This window comes from Lemur catta, chromosome 11 (assembly GCF_020740605.2).
Source record: "Lemur catta isolate mLemCat1 chromosome 11, mLemCat1.pri, whole genome shotgun sequence".
In the NCBI taxonomy this organism is placed as follows: Eukaryota; Metazoa; Chordata; class Mammalia; order Primates; family Lemuridae; genus Lemur; species Lemur catta.
Window position 1 is genome coordinate 68,097,781 of NC_059138.1, and position 27,421 is coordinate 68,125,201.

The 27,421-nt window shown below is 35.5% G+C and overlaps 1 protein-coding gene across 1 annotated transcript in view; it reads left to right on the forward strand.

Annotated features, from left to right (window-relative positions):
* The window catches only part of ABCB5 (ATP binding cassette subfamily B member 5), a 107,083-nt gene that overhangs the window by 58,418 nt on the left and 21,244 nt on the right, over positions 1-27,421 (forward strand). The window contains exons 17-23 of the mRNA XM_045565473.1: positions 6,616-6,759; positions 7,720-7,824; positions 7,981-8,058; positions 12,231-12,314; positions 19,567-19,770; positions 22,553-22,653; positions 24,080-24,220. Of these exons, the coding sequence (XP_045421429.1) occupies positions 6,616-6,759; positions 7,720-7,824; positions 7,981-8,058; positions 12,231-12,314; positions 19,567-19,770; positions 22,553-22,653; positions 24,080-24,220 (857 nt within the window). The remainder of the gene's footprint in view (positions 1-6,615; positions 6,760-7,719; positions 7,825-7,980; positions 8,059-12,230; positions 12,315-19,566; positions 19,771-22,552; positions 22,654-24,079; positions 24,221-27,421) is intronic.

The window sequence follows — 27,421 nt, forward strand, 5'->3', positions numbered from 1 at the left end:
ATTACTATAGCACTGAGTTCACAAAACATGTCTTTCCCAAACTTTGCTCTAGCATCACTGTGACACTCTAAGAAAGAGGCCATCTAATGAGACTGTGTTTATGTCAGAGGTCCTTCCTTGTGGGGCAAAAAAATCTCATGAGAATGTTACATTATTTCCTATAAAGCAAACCATGGGTTAAACAGTGCCTCGGTGAGTGTGGTAGAGAGATCACCCACCAGTGATGCTCAAGATTAATTGGAGTCACATCAGACCACAAATGCAGCCACTCCCCAGCTGCAGATAAGCCCCAACCAGCGGCCCAGTCCTCCAGGGCAGCCCTGCCTCCTTCACTTGGGCAGGGAGTACTTGTTCCCAGGCCTGCTCTGCTCCACCTCCCACCCCCAGACACTGCTCCAGCCCTACATGACCTGCCTTAACCCTCCTTCCAGCTTATCCACCTCTTCAGTCTCCACCTGCACCTCCAGTCTCATTTCCCTACCACGATTCTGCCTCCCTTCTCTGAAGATGCCCCCAGCACCCACGTTAGCCACACTCTGACCATTCTCTTCAGCACCCTTTCCTAAACACCCTTCCATCTTAATCTCACTTGAACCCCTGCTTCTCTCAGACTCCCCATTCCTGAGCCCCAGCCCTCTCCCCAACCCCAGCTGAGCTTTGCGGGCCCTCTGGTGCTGCTTTTCAGTTGTAACCTCACATACCTTGAAATCCTTCATCCTTGCCCGTGTATCTCAGCTTCTGACCCCCCAGCCCTCCATGTCCATACCATCCCACACCTGTCCTTGGCCCACTCTTTCCTCCCAAACTGGAGTTCCTTTCTTCTCCTTGGGTTTGACAGAACTTGACTGAACCATCCTTTAGCTGTTCCCACCATCTTCATGCCCACACTATTCAGTCTCATCTGTCAATTACCTGCCCAAGGCCCCTGGGTTATCTGCCCCAGTCTCCCTCTCCATTGCTGGTCTCTCACTTTTAATTTTGGATGCTACTCTTTCCCTTTAGGTGTGTGGTCCTCCCTGGCATTCACCCTTAGACTTGTATCCTTTTCTACCAATATTCTTTTTCTAAAAATTCATTTAAATAAACACACAAACAAAAACAAGTAAATAATAGTAATGATGGTATAACATATGACAATAGCCCTGAATATAAGAACGTAGTATAATACTGAGATGCTAGGCAGGAGTGTAGGAAACACTGTGTTAAAACATGTATTAGTATCTGCTGGACCTGCCATAGCAATTGCTGAAAACACAACAGAAATCTGCCTCCAAGTCTGAAAATTCACTAGATTTATAAAGTAGATTTTCAAAACCTAAGAAAGGTAAAAATCAGAAAATTGAAAAGCAATTTCTAGACTTCTGGACAAAAGGGTAAGTTTGTGATACAACTACTGTGTTCCACACACAAGGAAATGATGGATAAAACATATAAAAGAGAAATGTATATAAAATGTATTCAGGCTCCAAAACAAAATAAATATTTCTTCAGACCAGAACTACAGTAAAAGCACAAAGCAATGAGCTGGACAATAGTCACAGACCTACTTTGAAAACCCTGGCTAACCATCGGCTGGAACTACAGTTTATAGAAAGTTGTGAGCCTGAAGGGGGTAGAAACATAGGCACCATCTTACAGTCAAGAACTGAAACAAGCCAAGGACCAGCTCAATTTTTTGGGACACAAGTCTTAATAAACTTAAAAGAATTCAAGTAACATAAAGTGTATTACTTGACCAAAACAGAATTAAATTAGAAATCAAGAACAGAAAGTGGTCTGGGAAATCTTAAAATATTTAGAAACTAAATAACTCACTTCTAAATGCACAGATCAAAGAAAAAAATTAAAAGAAAAGTTCAAAAGTATTTTGAACTGAATGAAATTGTAAACTGAGCATATCAAAATGTGTGGGATGAAGCTTAAAGTGGTACTGAGAAAGAAATTTATACCACTGCACACCAAAATCTCAAATTAATAGAATAAGTTTCCACCTTAAGAAACTAGAAGGAAGAAAATAAAGAAGAAAAAACAATGAATTCCAAATCTGGTTCTTTGAGAACATCGGTATTGAAAACCTCTGAACTTAACTGAGCAAGAAAAAAGAGAGAAGACACAAATTATCAATATTAAGAGTAAGAGAGCTCACATCACTACAGATTCTACATATGTTAAAAGAATAATAAAATAATCTTATGAAAACATTTATGCAAAAAAATCCTACAACTAGAAATGGACAAATTTTTTGAAGGACACGAACTCACTCAAGAATAAATTGACAAGTTGAATAATCTTATATTATTAAAAAGAAATTGAATTTGTAGTTAAAACCTTTTCCATAAAGAAAACTCCAGGCCCAGGTGGTTTTACTGATAAATTCTATCACACAGAAAATTGGAAAGGAGGGAGTCCTCATTCTATGGGAATAACATTATTGCTTTGATATCAGAATTAGATATTATGAGAAAAGAAAATTATAGACTAATATCCCCCATGAACATAGATGGAAAAAATCTTCATAAGATTTAACAAATCTAATCCAACAATACATAAAAGAATAATATGTCATAACCAAGCAGAATTTTTCTAAGAAATGCAAGATCTGTTTAACATTCCAAAATTAACATAATTTCCCATATTAAAAAAATAACTAAAAAGGAAAAACTGATCATCTCAATCAATGCAGAAGACTCATCTGGCAAAATATACCATCCATTCTTGAAAACTTTCAACAAATAAGGGATTGAAAGAAATCTCCTCAACCTGATAAAGAGCAACTAAAAAACCTACAGCTAACGTTATGCTAAATGGTGAAAGACTAAGATCAGGAACAAGGCAAGACTGTATGCTCTCACCACTTCTATTCAGCATTTTACTGGAAGTTCCAGCTTGTGTAATAAGGTGAGAAAGTAAACTGCATCCAGAGAGGAAAGGAAGATGTAAGACTGTCTTTATTCACAGAGGGCATGATCATATTTGCAAACAGTCCTACAGAATCCACCAAAAAAGGTATGAAAAATAATCACTGAGTTTAGCAAGGTTGTAAAATACACAATAAAAATACTAAAATTAAATCTAATTCTACATACTAAAAATGAAAAATGGGAAATTGAAATTTAAAAAATAATGTCATATATAATAGTTCAAAAATGTAAATACTTGGAGACAAATTTAATAAAAGATTTTAAAACCCACATACTGAAATCTATAAAATATTCCTGAGAAAAATTTTAAAAGAGACTAGATAAATTAAGAGGTACCATGTGAGTGAATCTGAAGATTCAATATTGTTAAGATGTCAATTATCCCCAAATTGATCTATGGATTCAATGCAATCCCAATCGACATCTCAGCAGGCTTTTTTTGTAGAATCTGACCAGCTGATTCTAAATTCATATGGACATGCAAAAGGCCTAAATAGTCAAAATAACTTTAAAGAAGAACAAAATTGGAGGATTTATGCTACCTGATTTCAATTCTATTTCAATTACTATAAAGCTAATTACCAATTCTGATTTTGATTACTATAAAACCATAGTAATCAAAACATCTTATTGTCATAAAAATAGACAGATCAATGAAACAGAGTAGAGAGTTGAGAAATAGATCCACACATATATAGTCAGTGTCATTTCAACAAAATTGCAAAGGCAATTTAATGAAGAATGTGTACTTTTTTCAAAAAATGATGCTGGATCAATTAGCTATCTATAGACAAAATAATCAACCTCAATCCATAGCTCAAACCACAGATGAAAACCAACTCAGAATGAATTACGCATTTTACTGTAAAACCTAAAATTATAAAACTTCTATACAAAAATCCAATAGAAAATCTTTTGGGTTAAGCAAAGATTTCCAGATACAACACCAAAAGCATAAGTCATAAAAGAAAACAAATTATAAATCAGACATTACCAAAGTCAACAACTTTATTATTTGTAAAACACTTTTAAGGAAAAGAAAAGGATAGGCCATAAACTGGTAGAAAATATTTATAAATCACATGTCTGATAAAGGGCTTATGTCCAGAAGATATAAAGAACTCCCAAAGCACAATAATAAGAATACAAACAACTCAATTGGAAAATAGACAAAATATTTGAATAAGCATTTTATTAAAGAAGATGAGCAGATTGGAAATAAGCCCACAAAAGGATGTCCCACATCCTTAGTCATTAGAAAAGTGCAAAAGAAAATCTGGTGGGAATATAAATGCTAAAACTATTTTGGAAAATAATTTGTTAGTTTCTTAGAAAGTTAAATGTACACCTAGTATATGTTCTAGCCATTTAATTTCTAGATATTTACCCAAGAGAAATGAAAGTAAGGTTTTGTATATGAATATTCACAGCAGCTTTATGTGTAATAGCCCAAAAGTGGAAAGCACCCAAATTTATCCACTCAACAGGTGAGTGGATAAATAAATTGAGATATAGCCATACAATGGAATACTACTCGGCAATAAAAAGTAATGAAATGCTGATTCATGCAACAGCATGTATAAATCTCAAAATAATTATGTTGAGCAAAAGAAGTTAGATGAAAATGAGTATATAATGTATGATTTCATGTATATAAAAATCTAGATACAAACTAATCTGTATTGACAGAAAACATATCAGTAATTGCAGGGGGAGGAGAGGAGGAAGAGGACTAGTAACTGAGAGGTGTGGGAGAGGGATTCTAAAAAGCAGGAGAAAACTTCCAGGAGTAATAAATACGTTCATTATCTTGATGATGATGATGTTTTTACAGGTGTATAGTTGTGTATAAACTTATCAAATCGTACAGTTTATATATGTACAGTTTGTTATATGAAAAGTATCACTCAATGAAACTCTAAAATGCATCAGATGAAATTTAAAATTCTTTAGGAAAGGTCATTTTTTAACTTTTTAAAGCTCTTTTGTATCTCTTTGCAAAATGTCTAGAATTTCATATTTTTATATCAGGTTATCTTAAAGCAAGTATAACCTGTAACATATTTAGATAGTACAGCATATTTCATCATTTTATTGAAATTTTTCATCTTGTCTTTATTCTTTTCTTATCTTGATAATACTATTTAAATGATATCATATTTTAATCTGTTATGTATATTTTCCCAGAGGCAAAAGACATCTTTAAATGATCTGTGTAATATAGATCATCCTATAGAAGCAAGATAGCTCATACATTTTTTGGCTATGTAATGTACTGGTGTCCTAGGACATGCTAAGCCTTAGTTTTGTCACAAGATAAGGTAATTTTGTAAAGCACTTAGCTCCATGCTCAGTGCTTGAAAAAGAGTTGGTATACAACTTTTTAAATTTCTGTATATTCTTTTGGACAGTGACCTAACTGAAAGGTGATGCCTTTTATGATGATGAGCTTCAGAAAACTGCAGCAGAAAAGATGATGGATACAATCAAGTTATTAAGTAACCCAATATCATTGTGGTTTGAGCCATCCTGAAAACAAACTTTCAAGGCTTTAGAATTGTAAAAGTTTTATCATTCAAACCTCACAGTTTGCATTATAGGGACTAGAATAAGATTAGAACAAGATTAGAACAAACTACTTTATAGTCTTCATGAGGAATTCTCTGGCTACTAGGTTCATAAATGTCATTACTTTATGAGGAAGTTTTGGTATGAAATACCAATCAGCTCACTATCTACTTTCCTAACTAAAATAATTACTCACCACAAAGCTATTCACAAGATTTTTAAAATTTCTGAAATAAATCCATTGTATATCCCAAACAAGAGCAAGGCAAGATTATTATGGTATCATTTACCCTTGGACCACTGGGACCGCTAGCTCCCCTTGTCACCTCCACGTGTCCTAGGAAGGGCTGGCAGATACCAGAATAACTACTTGCATTGTGCTTTCCTTGTATAAAATTTGGAATTTTGTGTCATAAAATCTTCTTCTCTGATAACACTAGCAAAGCAATGGCTGCTAACAGTTATTGAGTGTTTATTGTTCGCAAATACACAGAGTTGCAAATGTACTGAGTGAAGTTTAATTCTAGAAACAATTCCGTAAGATAGGAACTGGTGTCATTCCCCTTGGAAATATGCAGAATCTGAAGGGTTAGAGAGTTTTAAAAACATGCTCAGATATTGCAGGATTTTACTTGTAAATAGGAACCCTCAAATAAGCTGTTAGCCAAGGCATTAGGAAAATGCTTTTGTAAATAAATCATGAAATTGGAAAACTTTCCAGCTTAAAATCCCAGCAAAACGTTTACCTTCTGCACTTTCTCTGCTTACCACCTACCTAGATTTTGCCCTATCCTAGAATTTCATATTCCATCAAGTTTAACAAGAGTAAAGAAAAATATACCTAATTTTTCTCCTGTGATTCTTAGCTATCAGACATGTGAACTAATTTGTGCTTTTTTAATGATAGTAACTGAATGAAATGCCAAAAGGTTCTTTTAGTTTATGTTTTAGGCTCATCATTGGTAATATGGGCAGTGAATTTTTTCTAAGAAAAATTATACTTTCTATCCTGCTATCTGTTATATTTGGTATTTTACATTATAGTTCTGTTTATGATTGGTTAATTTCCCCAGGTTCCATTATGCTTGCAAACTGACATTTTTAACCAATGTATTTTATTTTTTAGGCAAATCTTCCTGAAGTTTCTCTATTAAAAACTTTTAAGTTAAACAAGTCTGAATGGCCTCTTGTGGTTCTGGGGACATTGGCTTCTATTCTAAGTGGAATTGTTCATCCAGTATTTTCCATTATCTTTGCAAAAATTGTAACTGTAAGTGAAACTGATTTGCAGATTTTTTAACAATTTAAAGAAAGTATGATCTGAGACAGCAAGCTTGTTGCACTCTGATCTACAAGGGGGAAATTGGGAGTGTTAGTGGATCACCCTTAGTGTGGGGTTCATGATAGGAAGGTTAACTAATGTTCTTAGGAGATAAGCCAGCATCTATTGTGAAGTGTTTAGCTGGGCCTTGTTGACTGGGCGATCAGTAAAGAAATTGCTTTGTTTTCTAATTTTGACTCTGGTGTTGTATCAGCATTCCAAAGCGCTGAAGCAATAAAATAGACAAATACAACTCCTCTCCTTTCAACTACTTGGAACAATGGCAATTTTTTATTACCAGCCAGTTCAAGGAGAGGAAATAACAAGAGTTTGGGATTGTACTAACAGATCCCGGACAGTTGGTGGGTTCAAGGATCTTACTAGATCCATGTTAAATCTTCAGTCTTTACTAAAGTTCTAGCCTGGAACTTCAGTCTCTCTGATTTACACAACTACACTTTGTCAATATAAATGTGTATGCATATGTAATCACTAATTTCAGGAACGATTTCTAGGGGCAAATACAAAGGTCTATATTACAGGTACTACTCTAAGCAGAAGAATACTAAGAACCCGAGTTATCAAAATTATTAGGAATAGTAATTCAAACAAACTAGTGGTTTCTTTGAAAATATACTGTGATAATAGCGGATAGAGGACTCAATTGTCTAATCCCATATTTACATAGTTTAAGTAAGAGAATTAAAAGCAAATTATTTTTATCATGTGAAATGAATTGATGATGATAGAATAATGTACACTTTTTTCCTCCAGAAATGTGTATGTGGCTTTATTCTTATGTTGAAATGTATTCAAAAAGTCCTAATGTATAGACATTTTAGTTTTTTTCTGTGCTTTTTATATTTTCCTCCAAACAACTGATGAAAAAAAAAATCTATTCCTTTTCAGATGTTTGAAAATAATGATAAAACTACATTAAAGCATGATGCAAAGATTTATTCCATGATATTTGTCATTTTGGGTGCTATTTGCTTTGTCAGTTATTTTATGCAGGTAAGCTTTTAATAAATTAAATAAGTCAGAGCATAATTACTTTTTGATGTTATCCTTTCTATTTGATTTTAAAATATAACAATTAAATGTTACAAAGAAAGAGAAAAAAAGATTTAAGAGTAAATGTAGATTTTTGTTTGTTTGTTTGTTTTCCAGGGATTATTTTTTGGCAGAGCAGGGGAAATCTTAACTATGAGGTTAAGACATTTGGCATTTAAAGCTATGTTATATCAGGTCAGTGTTTAACTGAATTTTTCTTATTTTGTTTAAAATTTGTTGTAAAATATTCCAGCTTTTAGTTCTGTCTCAAGTCAATTTCTGACATAATCTTTCCTTTTGATCATTTAAAAGCATGCTATTTTTGTTCTGAGCAGCGAAAATCTGACATTAGAATTCTTATAGTATATTTTCCTAATAGAAAAAAATTGTGTGATATTCAAAAATATAGCTTATAGGAAACAAGGATTTAGGGTCTGCTCCTTGTTCCTTGCATTCATCTTGACAAATCTTTCTTTTAATAAATAATGTAGTATTCCAGGATCACAATGGAAGACCAAATTAAAACTGAAAAGGAGAGGCAAGAGTTACAATATCTTGGGAAGGTATTTGCAAAGGAGTTGTTAATTTCTCTGTTTCTCATCCATGGTCCCAGCTCCAGTTTTTCCACTCCACACTTCTTAAAGCAGCCAGTCTCTCTACCCTCCTTAGAAGAGTCCTGAACTCCGATAACATCAGTCTAGCTGCCAGGTCTGCATGTTTCATCCAGGTGATCAGTCACATCTGTGAAAAAACTAAAAATAAGTGGATCAAGTAGTAATCTTGAGAAGAGAGTCTTGGGAGCAAATGGAAGGAAGGTGTCCAATTGGCACCTCTAAAAGTCTTTCATGAGGCTGAGGTGTATTGGGTTACCCTGAAAGCCAGTAATCATTTGGAGCCCTTCACCTCACTTTGTGTCGCCAAACCTCGTGGGGCAGGAACAAATAGCTTCCTGCCAGGGTAATTTCTTTTCAGAAATAGAGTTACTGTCACTCGGACTGAGTCATCAAAACCAGTTTTTACATCTTGTGACTTTTAGAAGTAGTACCCTGAGAGCTGCCATGTAACAAAATTCCTTAGCCTTTGTACTCTTAGGGAAGTACAAGATACAAAATGCAGTGAAGCAAGTTAGAGTTTCCCATAGCAACTCGACTCTCTGAAGCAGTCAGTGCCCTTAAGCCTCTGTTCAGAAAGGTCTGATTTTTGTCCCCTATGGGGAGATACTCCTTAATCCAGAAAAACAAAAGTTTACTTTAGAGATCATAAATCAGTTTGATGCCCACACAAAACTCTTATGTTAAACATACTTTATTTTTTATTTATGAACACTTTATGTCTTTGCTCTAAACCATTTAAGAAATAAGGTGAAACTTAAATTAACTAATACTATATTTCACACTTGTTGACAATTTCCACTCATTTTTGTTTTCCTTCATGAATTTACATTTTTCCCCATTCAATAAATATTTATTTTAAATTTCTAGAAATTTTTGAAATTGTTTCCTGAATGTCTGGGTGTTTTTATACAGAAGAGTACAAATTTTAATTTTTCCCAGCATTACTTTGAACTTCACAGCATTCTGTCCATAGAATGCTTTTAGTGGAGGAATCTCAAGGCCATGAGGCTAATCTAATATTTTGATGGTTAATACTGGACATTAATCCTCTGCCTAGCATTAGCCATGAACACCAGGATAGTAACATTCTTGGATAAAGTAGCCACTGCTCATAAGAATGTTTCAATCTATAAGCCATAAACTCTGGGCTTCAAAAAACATGCACATACTTACGAAACATGCATAGAAACCCCACGCTAGGTAGCAGGTGTGTTATTAAATTTCCCTATAAGTTCAACTCAGTCCCTTTCAGGACATTGTTTATTTTCCCTTTTCATCCTTCAGCATTCTATTTGCGTCTTATCTTTGCTTTTTAAAATTGGAGGAAAACAGTAGTATTTGGCTTTTTCTTTGTAAGTATCATCACAATTTTGCTTCTTCTATAGCAAAACCTAATGTACGGTTTTACCTAACTCTTATTGCCTGGCTTTTGTCCTAAGATAAGATTTTTTAAGGCTTAGCAAGCATGCCAAGGCTTGCACTGCTTTTTATAACCATTTTTTGAGGTATAGGTATTTATAGAATCAGGTGTGGTCTTTTTGTAGATGTAAAATCTATATTTTATGTGATTACTTGAGATCCTTCCAGTTGAAAAGAATGTTCTAATTGTTGCTGACTTCAATAGTTGTAAATAATTCATTGTTCATTGTGTTTCAAAGCTAAATTTATAATTCTTAATGGTAAATATTGACATATAGAGCTATTGGGTTTTTGAACAAATATGAAGTTTAGTTTTGCCCATTTCCCTCTAAATTAGATTGGCTAGGGCTTCTGTTGGGGGTCTTTAGATCCTAGGATGATAACATTGATGGTGATTGCTGAAGGGTTTCAAAAAGTACCTAAGCTACTTCCAAAAGGATTTGAGGTAACAAGTCCTGAAGCAAGAGAACCAGGTAATGAAACTCGACTAGAATGCTTCATTCAGATGGGAGGCAGAACAAGATAACTGATTAAAAACTCTGGGCTCTGGCTGCTGAAGTTCAAATCCTGACCTCAGCACTTGCCAACTGTGTGGCCTTGAGCAAGTTACTTAATCTCTCAGTACCTTATTTTCCTCACTTATAAAATGTGGATAATCATAGTATCTATCTCATAGAGTTGTTACAATGATTAAATGAGAGAATACCTGCCAAGCACTTATCATAGTGTTACCGTATTTTTATTTCAAGTCGAATTATTGGCTGAAAAAGAAATGGATCTACTAGCATCAAAAAGCGTGATAGCCTTACGCCTATTACAGTCAGTAAGAGCTAATTTTTACTCAACACCAGCTAAGTTCCAGAAACTGTGCTAAATGTTTTAGCATATATTGCCTATGCTGGAAAACAATTCCTGTGCACAATTGCTGGCTTGTTGAAAAGCAATTTTGGACGTTTTGCTGATTCAATATCAGATAATGACTAAGACTAGTCACATATATGCCTACACATTATGTGTTATAGCAGGTTAGTATGGAATCAGGACTGTAATATTCAATAATAAATTTTTTTTCTATATTTTTTACTTTATATTGTATGTAAAAATTTTTTGTACCTCCATTCTATGTTGTACTGAAATCTAGAAACGATTAGAGAATATATAGTATATCTTAATTTTGGAGGGAGGAGTATACAATAATAGCAGATAATGTCTTCCAATTCCAGGGTGCTGTGGTTATTATCACTGCTGATGCGTGTTCACAGTTTGTTAGGCCTTTGGCTGGGGTTGTGCTTTCAAAGTGGCTACTGTGCGATGCAGATTGTGATCTCTGTAGGATGCTCTTTGGGCATCTAGAACCCTAAACTCATTGGGACCCCTCCCCCATGCAGTGGCTCAGAGTGGTGCTATCATGCTGGGACTGTACCCCCCATGAGATATTTTTCTTCTGACACAACTGCATGATTAATGCACAGCCCTCAATCTGTCATGCTTTTGTTTTCTTAGTTGGCAGCAACTTGTAACCTGGGCCTCAGAGCCTTGGGTGGATTGCAGTAAACCAGCAGGTTTTTTTTTGTTGTTGTTGTTCTTTATCACTAAAAATAAACCATCTTTCAGAGACACTCTCCACATGGTTTTAAGCCATAAGAGATACAAGTGCTTTGAGTGAGTGGGAGAAAACATTCAGTAGCTAATAAAAGAAATTAATTCCTCAGGTTGAGAAGTGCTAAGACATACTGTCTCCATTTGCTGTTGAAAATAAAATTGGTTATTGCATTATGCTTCTATGGCTGTGTCTCCTTTAGGTTGCATGTTCCTGGCTATAGGTGCTTTACAGCCTTCTGCCTTTTTAGCCTTTCGCAATGCCCAGTGCCTGTAACATCTAGGGGAGTAATATGAAGTGTCGGGGAAAATCTTGCCTATGTGGCTCTTAAAGAGGAGAGAGACTTTTTATTATTAGTCAGTTTGGGTAGAAAGCTTTGAAAATATTTCTAAATTGTGTTGTGCATTGCCTTACTTTTTTAATAGAGTCTGTTCTCCAGATTACTTGTGGAGTGAAATTACAAATTACTTCATGGTTCAAAGTGATCATTCTTAACATTGTTTGTTATACAATATTGTAATGTGATAATGACTCCAAGCTGTTGGGCTTAAGTTCTTCAGTTTATATCTAAATATAGATATTTATGAAGTAAGAAGTGGAAGTCATTCCATCTCTATTACAAGAATTAAGTATTTGTGAGTGAGGAAGCAGGTAACCTTCTAACTTACTACAGCAAAATCAGAAGTTGGAGAAGAATGTTTTTACCAACTATATATTAATCCCTTTTTCTCTAGGATATTGCCTGGTTTGATGATAAGGAAAATAGCACGGGAGCCTTGACAACAATATTAGCTACAGATATAGCACAAATTCAAGGAGTATGTATATTGTTTTTATTTTTAAATGGTGTATATAAATGGTGTGCACATGGGCACATGCACACATGTGTCTGTGCATATATGTGAGCTGTGCTGAGATGATCCATATCATTAAGGAGTCAGGTAAGTTCTCATGTCTAACAGGTAACTCTCAGTGAAAAATGAAAGGAAGCCTTTCAGTTCTGGGTATTTTCAATCCAAAACAAAGATTTGACACATATAATAGAATAACTAAAGGACTAAATAAGACACCAAGAATGAGTTAGAGAAGAGAGCTAAGAATTAAATAGTAAGAAAAGATAATATGAAAACACTATATACTTTAAGAGTTTTTTTCCGATGATTAATTTTTTAAATTATTATTTGAAAATATTATGGGGGTACAAATGTTTTTGATTACATGTATCAATTTTGTTATGCTTGAGTCAGGGTTATAAATGTGCCTATCACCTGGGTAGTGTTCATTGTACCCAGTAGGTGGGTTTTTGCCCATCCCCTTCTACCCCCTTCCCCCTGCTTGATTTCCACTGAATCTTACTTCCCTCTGTGCACATGTGTGCTCATTGGATAGTTCCAATTTAATAGCAAGTACAGACAGTGTTTGTTTTTCCATTCTTTAGGTACTTCACTTAGGAGAATGGTCTCCATTTCCACCCAAATTCTTGAAAAAAGCATTAATTCATACTTCTTCATGGCAGAGCAGTATTCCATGGTATACATATACCACATTTTGTTAATCTACTCATAAATTGACCGGCACTTGGGTTGACTCTACATCTTTGCAATTGTGAATTGTGCTGCTATAAACATTCGAGTGCAGGTATCTTTTTTATAGAATGTCTTTTTTTCCTTTGAGTAAATACTGAGTTAGTGTGATTGCTGGATCAAAGGGTAGTTCTACTTTTAGTTCTTTGAGGAATCACCATACGATTTTCCGTAGAGGTTGCACTAGTTTGCAGTCCCACCAACAGTGTATATATGTTCCTTTCTGTCTGCATCCACACCAGCATCTACTGTTTTGGGACTTTTTGATAAAAGCTATTCTCATTAGGGTTAGATGATATCTCATTGTGGTTTTGATTTGCATTTCCCTGATAATTAGTGACGAGCATTTTTTCATTTTTATTGGCCATTTGTCTATCTTATTTTGAAAAACTTCTGTTCATGTCTTTTGCCCACTTTTTGATGGGGTTGTTTGTCTTTTCCTTGTTGATTTCCTTGTTGAGTTCTTTGTAGATTCTGGTTGTTAGCCCTTTATCAGATGTATAGCTTGTAAATATTTCTCCCATTCTGTAGGTTGTCTATTTGCTCTGTTGATTATTTCCTTAGCTGTGCAGAAGCTTTTTAATTCAATCAAGTCCCATTCATTTATTTTTATTGTTGCTGTAATTGCCAGTGGGGTCTTCTTCATAAATTCTTTGCCTAGGCTGATATCTAGAAGGGTTTTTCCAACATTTCTTTCTAGAATTCTCATAGTTTCATATCCTACATTTATGTCTTTTATCCATCTTGAATTAATTTTTATGAGTGATGAGAGATATGGATCCTTTTTCATTCTTCTGCATCTGGCTATCCAGTTTTCCCAGTACCATTTATTGAATAGGGCTTCTTTTCCCCAGTGTATACTGTTGTCTGCTTTGTCAAAGATCAGTTGGCTGTATGTGGATGATTTTATATCTGGTTTCTCTGTTCTATTCCATTGGTCTGTGTCTCTATTTCTGTGTCAATACCATGATGTTTTGGTCAGTATAGCCTTGTAGGATAGTTTGAGGTCTGGTAATGTGATGCCTCCAGATTTTTCTTTTTGCTTAAGATTGCTTTGGCTATTTGGGCTCTTTTCTGGTTCCAAATGGAGCATAGAATTATTTTTTCTAGATCTGTGAAATCTATTGGTGTTTTGGTGGAGATTGCATTGAATCTATAAATCACTTTTGGTAGTACGGACATTTTACAGTGTTGATTCTACCAATCCATGAACATGATATGTTTTCTCCATTTGTTTATGTCATCTGCAATTTATTTTCTCCGTGTTTTGAAGTTCTCTTTGTAGAGATCTTTCACCTCCTTGGTTAAGTATACTCCTAGGTACTTTATTTTCTTCGTAGTTATTGTGAATGGCACTGAGTCTTTGATTTGACTCTCAGTTTGACTGTTGTTGGTGTACAGGAATGCTACTGATTTGTGTATATTGATTTTGTAACCTGAGACTTTGCTGAATTTATTTATCAATTCCAGGAATCTCTCGGTGGAGTCTTTGGTATTTTCCAGACATAAGATCATATCGTCAGCAAAAAGCAATAGTTTGACCTCCTTTTTCCTGATTTGCATACCCTTTGTTTTTTTCTCTTGCCTGATTGCTCTGGCTAGGACTGTCAGCACTATGTTGAGTAGAAGTGATGACAGTGGGATCTTTGTCTTGTTCTAGTTCTTAGGTGGAATGCTTACAACTATTCCCCATTCAGTATGATATTGGCTGTGGATTTGTCATATATGGTTTATATAATCTTGAGATGTGTTACTTCTATGCCTACTTTGTTGAGGGTTTTTATCATGAAAGGGTGCTGAATTTTGTCAAAAGCTTTTTTCTGCATCTATTGAGATGATCATATCATATTTGTTTTTGCTTCTGTTTATTTGGTGAATGACATTTATTGATTTACATATTTTGAATCATCCTTGCATTCCTAAGATTAAGCCCACTTGGTCATGATGGATTATTTTTTTCATGTGCTGTTGAGATCAGTATTTGCTAGTATTTTATTGAGGATTTTTGTATCTATATTCATAGGGATATTGGTCTATAGTTTTTTTTGTTGTTGTGTCCTTTTCTGGCTTTGGTATCAAGGTGATACTGGCTTTGTAGAATGAGTTGGGGAGGATTCTCTCCTTCTTGATGTTATGGAATAATTTCTGCAGCATGGCTACCAGCTCTTCTTTGTAGGTCTGGTAAAATCTGGCTGTGAATCCACCTAGTCCAGGGCCTTTTGTTGTTGGAAGAATTTTTATTACTGCTTCAGTCTCACTTCTCATTATCGGTCTGTTCAGGAGTTTTATTTCTTCCTTATAGAGTCTTGGGAGGTTGTCTGTTTCCAGGAACTTGTCCATTTTCTCTATGTTTTTGAGTTTATGTGCATAGAGATTTTTATAGTATTCATAGATGATATTTTGTATTTCTGTGGTATCAGTTGTAATAACTCCTTCTTCATTTCTGATTGAGCTTATTTGGGTTCTCTCTCTTCCATTCCTGGTTAACCTAGCAAGAAGTCTATCAATTTTGTTTATCTTTTCAAAGAACCAAATTTTGGTTCATTGATCCTTTGTATGATTTTTTTGTTTTATTTTCCATTTTGTTTAGTTCTGCTCTGAACTTAGTTATTTCTTTTCTTCTACTGAATTTGGGTTTGGTTTGCTCTTTCTTTTCTAGTTCCTCGAGATATGTTATTAGATTGTTAATTTGTGATCTTTCTGTCTTTTTTATGTAGGCATTTAAGGCTATGAATTTTATGCATAGGACTGCTTTTACTGAATCCCACAGATTTGGATAGCTTGTTTCTTCCTTGTCATTCAGTTTGAGGAATCTTTTGATTTCTATCTCAATTTCATTATTGACCCAATAATCATTCAGCAGCAGGTTGTTTAATTTCCATGACTTTGTGTAGAATTGAGTGTTTGTCTTAGCGTTGATTTCTAGTTTTAATTCACCATGGTCTGAGAAGGTACATGGTATTATTTCTATTTTTTTAATTTGTTGAGACATGTTTTGTGGCCTAAAATATGATTAATATTTTAGAATGTTCCATGTGCTAATGAGAAGAATGTATGTTCGGTAGTTTGGGGGTAAAATGTTCTGTAAATGTCTGTTAGGCCCATTTGTACTAGAGTTCCACTGGACCATTTAGGTCCAGTGTGTCTTCGTTTATTTTCTGCTTGGATGATCTGTCTGGTTCCATCAGTGGGGTGTTTAAGTTCCCGGTAATTATGATGCTGCTGTTTATATCTTTGCTTAGATCTAGTAGGGTTGGCTTTATAAATCTGGGCACTCCTCTGTTAGGTGCATAAGTATTCAGGATTGTTATGTATTCTTGTTGAATTGCTCCCTTTACCATTATATAATGACCATCTCTGTTTTTCCTTACTATTGTTGCTTTAAAGTCAATTTTATCTGATATGAGGATAGCTACACCTGCTCTCTTTTGGTTTCCATTTGCATGGAATATTTTTTTCCATCCTTCCACATTGACCCTGTGTGCATCCTTGTGGTTTAGCTGTGTCTCCTGGAGGTGACAGATAGTGGGGTTATTCATCCATTCAGCTGGCCTATGTCTTTTGAGTGGCACATTCAAACTGTTAATGTTAAGAAATAGAATTGATATGTGAGTTGCTATTCTGTTCACCATGTTGGGTAGTACCTTATTGTTTGTTTCCCTTGTTGTGTTATTGTTTTATAAGAGTTGTGAACTTCAGCTTTTTTTGGTGGTTTATAGGGGTCAGCATCTATGGTGCTGATTCATGTATAATGCCATTCCAACTCATGAATTCAAGAAATGCACATAGATAAAGAAATAAATATAGATGTAAATGTGTGAATGCATCTATTAGTACATACACACACACTCAACACATACACACACACATACACAGACATACATATTCTTCAGTTCTGTCCACTGGCATTCCAGTAATAATAATAAGCACAACTAGCACCCTATCTGGGCTGCTAAGTAATATTCTCCACTAAAAAAAACCAGGGATCTTTAGAGAAATGACTGATTCCAGCAGTAAAGTAGAGTTAGCACAGGATGAACTTGGAAAATCTTTTTGTGTCAGAAAGTAAGGACATATTCAAAGAATGATAGAGATATGTCAAAGGACAACAAAGACAACATGAAGGGACTTCCACTGGCTATATTTGGCACAATTTGAATATCAAAATAAACAATTATATAATAGTAACAGATTATAAACTACTAAAGAAAATAAAAAGCCATTAGTTTCAGACTGCAATAAATAAATGGAAAGTTTGATAAGAAATTCAACATTGACGTAGCTTCAAAGTACCTCAAAAATTTATTAATTACAAAGGGAAAAAGAGAAACTTCATAGTGGAGAAACCTAGAAGACACCATTTTAATTCATTTTAAAAGTGAGCAACACCAGGAATCAGACCAATCAGAATTGTGTGCCACTGACTAGGATGCAATGAGAAGAACACAGCATCATTTCTGTAGCTTTGCTGCCAAAGATACAAAATTAGAACCTAATTGTGAGGAAATATCAGATAGACTAAAACTGAAAGACATTCTACCGAATAACTGGCCTGTAATCTTCAAAACAGTCAAGGTTGTGAACGTCAAGGTAAGAACGAAGAACTATTCCAAATTGAGGGAAACTAAAGAGACATAACAACTAAATGGAATGTGTGATTCTGACTTGGATATCCTTTTGCTGTAAAACATATTGAGACAATTGACAAAACTGGAATGAGGTCTAAGAGTTAGATGGTAGTTGGGTATCAAATGTTAATTTCCTGATTTTGATGCTGTGATGTTTGTTATGAGGAAAGTGTTCTTGTTTATAAGAAATCATCCCTAAGTATGCAGGGGTGATAGGGTATCAGGTCAACCACTTACTCCCAAAAGCGTCAGGGAGCAAAGAGTTCTGTATCCTCCAGTTACAATTGTATTACTGTGGGCAAGTTATTTTGTCTTTCTACTTGCAGTTCATATCTGCATTACAGAACTAGTGATAGTATCCATCTCTTTGCACTGCTGTGGGATTAAATAATATAACAAAGGTAAAGTGCTTATTTAGTACTCAGTAAAAGTTGGCAATTTTTGAGTACCTTTATATACTAGCTACAACTGTAGTATGGAAATTATGGGTACCGTTTCCTCTCATCCTTTTTTCTATTTTGGCTGTCTTTGGGTGTGCCTTTCCTTCTGCCCTACTCTTTCCTCTCCACGTTGGTCTCCTTTCCATATCAACTCTTGCCACTCCTACACAAAACTTCGTATTCCAAAACACACTGAGTTTGGACTCAGATGGTGTGAGTTAAGATCCTTGCATGATTATAATATATATAATGGATATATAATATATATATATAATGGAATAGAATATTATTAATAGAATAGAATATTATTATATAAGAATAGAAAGAAAGAATTCATGTAAAAAGTAAGGGTACAAAAATAGATAAAAATCTTATTTTTAGAGGTTCCATAATGCAAATTTTTTTCCATTAAAATGGAAATTAACAAGTGACCTTAGAATGTTGTTGAAGGTGAATTAGATTCTATTTTAATAAATATGTAGGCTAAAATATAGCACTCTTTTTTTTTACTTCCATAAAATAGACAATGCAAAACTTCAAAAAGAATGTATATGCATAACTCAAACCACCTTTGCCAAACACTTAAATTTTAAGTACATCTGTTATGCATGTATGTAAAAGTGGCACTATTAATGCTATTAATTATTAAAATATTTATTTACCCATAAAATTCCTAGCAAATGTGACCACAGCTTTGTAAGTAATAAAGAGTATAAAATGCTTAACTAAAGATTGACTCTTTTTTTTAGTTAGTTTATTTTTAACAGTAACTATGATTCTGCCATTATCAGACATTGGTTATATTACCAAGAATTTTTCCATAAGTTAGGACTGAACAGATGGGGGGGGTGTGTGTATGTGTTTGTGTATGCACATGCAAGCACAGGTGTGTTGTTTTACTGCTGTTGCATGTTTGGGTGTAAGGAAACAAGAAGAATGTGGGTATATATCTATCATTGAGAAGACAAAAGAAATCCTGTAACTTCAGCTTTCAACACACTTAATTAGGATTAGAGTGTAAAATCCTGCACAACTATTTAAGGAGAGCTCTCAGGTAGAGCAACATAAACATAAAAGTCTTCCTCTAAGTAGGCAGTATTTAATTTCAAATAGTCTGTTCCTATCATCTTTCTATACAGTCTTCTATCCTATAGTGTTCCACTAAACTAAAGGCCAGTTCATTTGGATATCTCAATATTGGACATAATGTAGAAAAATGAAATAAAATGATTCATTAGTTAAGGCCATTTAAAAAATATGTGTCTTATTTAATATCTAAGTATAAATTCGAAGTATAAACTTAAGTATAAATCCTAAAAAAAAAAGAATGTCTACCTTGTTTTGCAAGGAACTATAATATGAATTCTTGTTAATTTAAAGTTAACTGATTTTTTTCCCCCAAAATATGTCCGATTATAGGCAACAGGTTCAAGGGTTGGTGTCTTAACACAAAATGCAACTAACATGGGATTGTCAGTTATCATTTCCTTTATATATGGATGGGAGATGACACTCCTGATTCTGAGTATTGCTCCAGTACTTGCTCTGACAGGAATGATCGAAACCGCAACAATGACTGGATTTGCAGACAAGGATAAGCAAGAACTTAAGCGTGCTGGAAAGGTAAAATGAAGACTGTTATTACCATCATAACATTTTAAGGGAGACATAATCAGAGCTTCCATCTTTATGATATGTTAACTTCATCTCTTAGGAATCTGTAAAGTGGTATATGTATATATTGAAATGCATACAGACCAGTTTAGGATAGAAAGTAATAGGATGCATGATTTAGAACAAAGGCTCTGGATTCAAATTGGCTGAGTTAGAATCCAGATTCTATCACTAATAAATGTGTGGTATGAGCAAGTTAGGTCAACCTTTTTTAAGTTCAGTTTTCTCATCTATAAAGTGGGAATAATAACAGTATCCACTTACACAGTTTTGTGAATATTGCATAAAACACTTAGCATTATTCTATGCAAAACACTTAGAATAGTGCCTGGAAGACAGTAAGCACTTAATGTCAGCCATTAATACTGCCACCATATCATGGGGGAATTTGCTAACATCATGATTCCCCATTCTCTGACCATTGAATAATTAAATGTTCTTGAGCAATTCTTCTGGGTATTTTACTTTTCAAAACAAACAGGAAGTATAGCAGTTACTGAATACAAGGCAGTACCTAAAATAAGGTGTCAGTGACAAAGACATTCTTATACTGATCAAAATGAACAATGTATTTAATTATTTGAAAAATGCTTTGACATACAGGTATGTAAGCTTCTTAGGATCAACCATATTCATAAAAATAATCATTGTATTAGAGATTTAGGGAAACGTTGTATAATCATAACAACTAAGAATTAAAAGAGCCATCATTTGATTCAACCACTCACCCAAAGTAGGAGTCCCTCATAAAACATTCCTGTCCAGTGTCCATGCATCTTCTACTGCGCCCCCTTTTGCTCCAACGGTAGGTGGTACATGGCTTTCCCAGGCTGCCTACCCTTGGATAGCCTTGGGTAGTAGGCAGTTTGGTTTTTGGTGTTTTTGTTTTGTGATGACCTCCTATCTTACACTTCTTGGCTTCCATCTTGGTAACGGTCCAACAACTGTTTTTCGTGACAGCCTTTCAGAAGCTGAATCATGTAAACTGTGAGTCTTCTGTTAGCCATATATCCAGGTCTTTAAGCTGCTCCTCTCATGATATGGTTTCAACAGTCTTTACTACATTGGTGAACATCCTCCAAATATGAAAATGATTTTAATATCATTTATAGTCTGTATCACAGTGACTGTATCACAGCTGGCACAATATAAATGTCATGAATATTCATGAGCAGAGATGCCAAGCACATTACTCACCACTGTAATCTGGTTTGCCTGATCCTTGGACCTTTCCACCTTTCTTGCACTAGATAAAGAACCTTAGAATGTTTGCTTGTACTCTATAGACTGAAGTACTTAACAAATATTTGCCTCAGAGACAGTAGACAGTTGTTTAGCCCACCCTGTGTGATATCAACATTGTGATAATTGGCACAATTTATAAATTAACAAGGCCCAATTAACTATGTTTTACGTGTCTTATTTTTTGTCTTGATCTTTAGTTGTATGTGTACAGTTTGACATTTCCTTTTTGTATCATTGGAATAGCTTCGAACCATACAGTCAGTAACTCCATTCAAATAGGCCATCTGAGGCCTTTCCCTATGGCTTTTAACATGTCAATTTACCGAACACCAATTTAGAATACAGACCAATAAAATATATCGGTCTTTGTTCAGCTGCGTGTGTAGATTTGGGCAAATCATCACGATTTATTTTTCAGACTTAAAATGACATTATTAGTTTTTTATAAAAGACTACTTTCTAAGGTTTTGTAATAGTAGTCCTTTCTCCGTTGTGAAAAATGGTCACAAAGATTTTTATGTTTATTTCTTTTCCCTCAAACAAGTCTTCAGCATTCTCATCCATTTTCTTTGCATACTACAGAATATGTTCAAATGGGGGGTCTCTTTGAGTTCATTTTGAAATTAATGAGAATTTAAAACAACGTCAAAATTGAGAGCAGAATCTAGGCACCCTGACCACAGTGCAAGTGGTCAGGCCTCTCTCCTGCAGCCCAAGTAGTTCTTCAGATAACGCTGAGTGTCCACCCAGGTCTCCTCTGTCCCCAGCCCACTCTGCCAGCCTGGAAATAGAATGTGAAAACAGGAAGTTTCTCCTTCAAGCCAACATGTGTTCTCATGTCCAAAAGGTTATTATTCTAAGTGAAGTCTCCTCCATTTTGAATCCCATGTAATTATGCATTCTTTTTAAAAACTATATAAATATTAAGGGGCATTACTCATATTTGAATTAAATATAGTTTTAAGTTTACAGACATCAAAATGAAAACTGGCTTTATCATATAAAGAATTTTAGAGCCACAGCTTGTGTCACTTTACTGGAATGCTCCTGAGTCCTTTCCGGCTGCTATTTTCATTTCTGTACTGGAGTGAAATAATTATTTGATTCTCTCTGCTATCTTTTACTTGAATTGTTTCATAATTTACAGGAAGCTCCTTTGCGTGTGAACATAATGCTCACTAATGTTTGATTCCCTCGCCTGTGGAACCAGTTTAAATTGAAATTCAGTGAAAACTTGAAGGGGGCTAAACTTAGACAAGTGGACTAAATCTTTCAAAAGAAATTTTCTTTATGTTTATTATCCTGAAATGTCATTTTCCAATCTTTTTCTGGTAAGAGGTAGTGGGGAAGGAAGCTAAAAATACTTGTCAGGAAAACTTATGGGCTTGATGTACTTAATATGTCCCAGTCCGAATGGAATTCACAACCAGAAAGAGTTTAACCATTACTGATTTTATTTCTATGTTGTATTGTCTTATTTTATAAGATAGTAACTGAAGCTGTGGAGAATATACGTACTATAGTGTCATTAACAAGAGAAAAAGTCTTCGAGCAAATGTATGAAGAGACGCTTCAGACTCAGCACAGGTGATTGTAGATTCATGCTGATTCCATTAACCATGTTTTGTTCTGTGAAGACAGTGCTCCTGAATGACTGCAGTGGTTTGTCTGCCAATTCATTTGCTCTGGAATCTTTCCTAATAATGACATAGGATAATTTTCATATGACTTCACCAAGAGGAAATTAGAAGACGAGTTGAGGGTGAACACAATTAGCATAAATATTTTAAAATAGAAAAATTAGCCAGGCATGGTGGCATATGCCTGTAGTCCCCACTGCATAGGAGGCTGAAGCAGGAGGATTGCTTGAGCCCAAGAGTTTGGGGTTGCTGTAACCTATGATAAACGCCACTGCACTCTAGCCTGGATGACAGAGTGAGACCCTCTCTCAAGAAACAAACAAAAAAAGAATAAATATTTTAAGTCCTCCCACATTACCATTAACTGTTACTAAGTGTACACATTTTTCTTTTTTTCCTGGAAGAAGATTGATGAAGTAACATATTTAAGAAAGAAAGTAAGTTTGCCTGGTCCTTTACATTAAATCCCTAAAATAGTTTACATTTTATTTTATTTATTTATTTATTTTGAGGCAGAGTCTCACTCTGTTGCCCAGGCTAGAGTGCCGTGGCGTCAGCCTAGCTCACAGCAACCTCAAACTCCCAGGCTCAAGCGATCCTCCTGCCTCACCCTCCTGAGTAGCTGGGACTATAGGCGTGTGCCACCACGCTTGGCTAATTTTTTTTTTATACATATTTTAGTTGCCCAGCTAATTTCCTTCTACTTTTAGTAGAGACAGGGTCTTGCTCTTGCTGAGGCCGGTCTCAAACTTCTAACCTCAAGAGATCCTCCTGCCTCAGCCTCCCTGAGTGCTAGGATTACAGGCGTGAGCCATCACTCCTGGCCAATAGTTTGCATTTTAAAATGAATAGATACACAATAAATGTGCTTACTCCTTTTAATTTTAAACTAGTCCTTCTTATCACATTGGCTTAGTGATGCTCTTTGTATTACTTTATCAAAAAGATAGCTTTGTACTCTTTTGGCCTCACGCTTGTTGTTGCTACCACGCTTTAGTTTCCACTGTTTATTCTGTTAAGGAAAGATTATGATAGAAAGTTAGAGAATATTTCTAAACACCTCTAAACCAAATCTCTTTAACTCTTACACTAGCTATCGTTTCACAGACTGTCCACTCATTTGAAAGTATATTAAGGCAACTTGTTACACTCCCTATAGAGTATATAGCTATAGAGAAAATCATTATATTAACTGTCTTCTCTAAAAATAACTCTCAGTACTAAAAAAAATCACTTTCTCTTTAACCCTTAGAAAAATGTACATCCCCTCAATTATAACATTTCAAAGTCCTCTATATTCATTACTTTACATTTATTAAATTGACCTTGCCATAATCCATGCCTCATTATTTGGTAAATTTTGTGCATTTCAGAAATACCTTGAAGAAAGCACAGATCATTGGGAGCTGTTATGCATTCAGCCATGCTTTTGTATATTTTGCCTATGCAGCAGGGTTTCGATTTGGAACCTACTTAATTCAAGCTGGACGAATGACCCCAGAAGGCATGTTCATGTAAGTTGTGCAAACATATAAACCCTGTAAGTGGGTACTTATTTCTGTACTTATTTATGAGAAAGATATCTAGCTTATAGTGGATTATCATTTAAATCACACATGTGGGAAAGGCATGCTTGGAAAATTAAAAATTTCTTTGGTTTTGTTTTTTTGAATTTTTATTGGTACATAATATTTTTATGTATCCATGGGGCATACGTGATGTTTTGATATATGTATATAATATGTAATGATCAAATCAGGATAATTGGGATTAAGTTCATTTTTAACTGACGAATAATTGTATGTGTTATATACGGGGTACAGTAGGATATTTCATACATGTTTACATTGCAAAGTGATTAAATTAAGCTGTTTTTTTTGTTGTTGTTGCTGTTACTTAGTGTCTATAAGAAGTATAGCATAACTGGTAAATTACTGATACTGATATAATACATGTAATCTGAGTTAAACTCCCAAATAAATTGCTCCCTGTTTCAGTTTACTAGAACATCAGAATGTAGGGACAAAATATGCCTTTTTATCATCCATTCCTTAGGAAATTTGGGAGACTTTCTGGGATTCTCAGTGTGGAGATGGCTGTATTAAGTAGGACTGCAAATCAGTGAAGCTGAGTTCTTTGATAAGTGAATACTCCAGAAGAGACACATGTAAATGAATGCTTCTCTACAAAAAAGTCACATTTGGAATTTATCATGGTATCCAACGACACTGCATCTTCCCAAACCATTAGTTGGAGCTTCCAGTTTAGAATTCTGTTCACATAGTTATGAATTTCTTTGTTTTATAGGAACGCTTAATTCAATTGCTGAAATTAGAAAAGTTAATTTTGATTGCTAATTCTGAGCTTCCTAAGCCTACAATGTCAGAAATGTTGCTAATCTATATCATAAATGGCATTGCTAAACATTTAGAGCTAGAGAAATCCATATAATACTTGACTCAAAAAAGTAACATTCTTTTTTAACAAGCCCACCAAAACATGTACATCCAAGCAAGCATCAGCCTCTTCGCAACAAAGATGTGGGAGAGATTAGGCCTGTTCCAAGGATGCTGCCATTTGGCAAAACACATTGGGAACAACTCTTTGGGTTTTGCCTCTCAAGTCTCAGATCATTCCTTTGAATAGCCTCACTCTTGGCACCTGTTTGTCTTTTGAGGATATATCCAATTTGAGGAAATGTCCAAAAGTCATTTGAAACCAAATAATTTCAGAACAAATTGGAATAATTTTTAGTTTCTATTCACATGAAAATGTATTTATTTATTAAGCATTAACTGAGGTCCCAGGAAGTTTCTTCACTAGTCACTTACAAGAAAGCAGTCCAGAGTTGACACCATCCCAGTATTCCTAAATCCTACCTGGTTATGAGGCCACTTAGTAGTTTCCTAAAAGCCGATTTCATCGTAAAAAGGAACATCTGTATTTAAAATTTCAACAGAAATTGCAGGCTCGCCTACCCTCTAACACAGTGTGCAGCATTGCCTGTGTGAACTTGTAAACCACAATTCTATTTAGGCTTGTGCTTCATTCTGATTACATAGACTAATTACTTAGATAAATTAACAAGACATAAAATCTGGAATCACATAAATTAGTTTATTCAGCCCAGTGGCACCCATTAAATTAGCCACTTTTTCCTTGGTTCTAATGTAATCCAGGCACTCTCAAGCTTAAAAGTTGGTTGCAGTCCAAAAGTTTGTTTGCAAGCCAATTGCTTGAAACTCAAAACATGTTTTCCTCATGTTGCTCTAAAGTTTCTGCAGCCCTTTTATATCCCCAGGGCCCCATCCCTTCAGTATAACTGGTCCTGGGTATTAGTAGAAAGCAAGCTTCTTAATACATTCATACTAATGTAGGATGCCTGGTGATTTTGTAAACTCACAGAAGAATTTTCATTTCTTCTCACCAATTTCTTGGTCACTATTCTTTCTTTGTTTTATAATCACCTACTGTAAGAAAAAGAAATCTCTCCTATAAGCACAAGTCCCCTTCTACCGACTTCCAATGTCACTGCTCTCCTTTACAGCAAGACAAATTCCAAAGGGTTGCCTATTCTTGTTCCCTACACCTTCTTTTTTTTTGTTTTTTTTTTTTTTTTTTGTTTTTTTGAGTCAGTCTCACTTTGTTGCCCGGGCTAGAATGCCGTAGCAGCAGCCTAGCTCACAGCAACCCCAAACTCCTGGGCTCAGGCAATCCTCCTGCCTCAGCCTCCCGAGTAGCTGGGACTACAGGCACATGCTACCAGACCCAGCTAATTTTTTCATTTTTAGTAGAGACGGGGTCTCACTCTTGCTCTTGCTCTCAGTCTCGAATTCCTGACCTCAAGCGATCCTCCCGCCTCAGCCTCCCAGAGTGCTAGGATTCCAGGCACTAGCCACCACGCCCGGCCCCTTCACCCTCTTGTCTCCAATCTCTCCTAAACTTGCTCCAGTCAAGCCTCAGTTCCCACCATGCTGCTGCAAACACGGGCTCTCAAGCCACTGACAAGCATCTCACCGACCCAGACTAAGCCATCCAATTCTCAGTTCTCCAGTCTCCTCTAACTGGACCTCTCGGTAGCGTTTGCTACCTCCTTCCTGAAATATTTTCTTCTCCAGTCTTCTCTAGGCTCTTCTGCTTTGTCCTTGGCCCTTCCCGTTCTACTTGCCTTACTGGCTCCTGCTTTTTCAGCCAGGCCTCTGTGTGTTGTGGGGTGTTGGAGCTCTCAGACCTTTCATCTACACACTCTCATTGGTGATCTCATCCAATCTGACAGTTTGAGATGCCACTTGTGTGCTGACAACTTCCTTCTAAATATGTCCAACTCTGACCCTGCTCCGAAACACCAGCTCTTATCCGGCTACCTGCTAGACACCCCCACTTGGATGACTAATGAGATCTGAATGTGCCAAAAACAAAACTCGAGGTTTTTCTCCCCAAAGTTTTTCTTCCCCATCTTATTTAATAGTACCAACCACCATCCAAGCCATTGTTCAACCCAAAAGTCTAGGAGCCTTCCTCTCTCACCCTCACCCACCACGTAGAGCACCACATCCTGATGGCTGTAATCCCAAAGTACTCTCAACCCTCTCCACCCTCATCCAAGCCCCTGCCTCTCCTGACGGCAACAATCTTCTCACTGATGTCCTTGCAGTCACTCTTGCTTCCCTATGAACCATTCTCCACACAGCCTCCAGAATGACTTTTTTTTAATG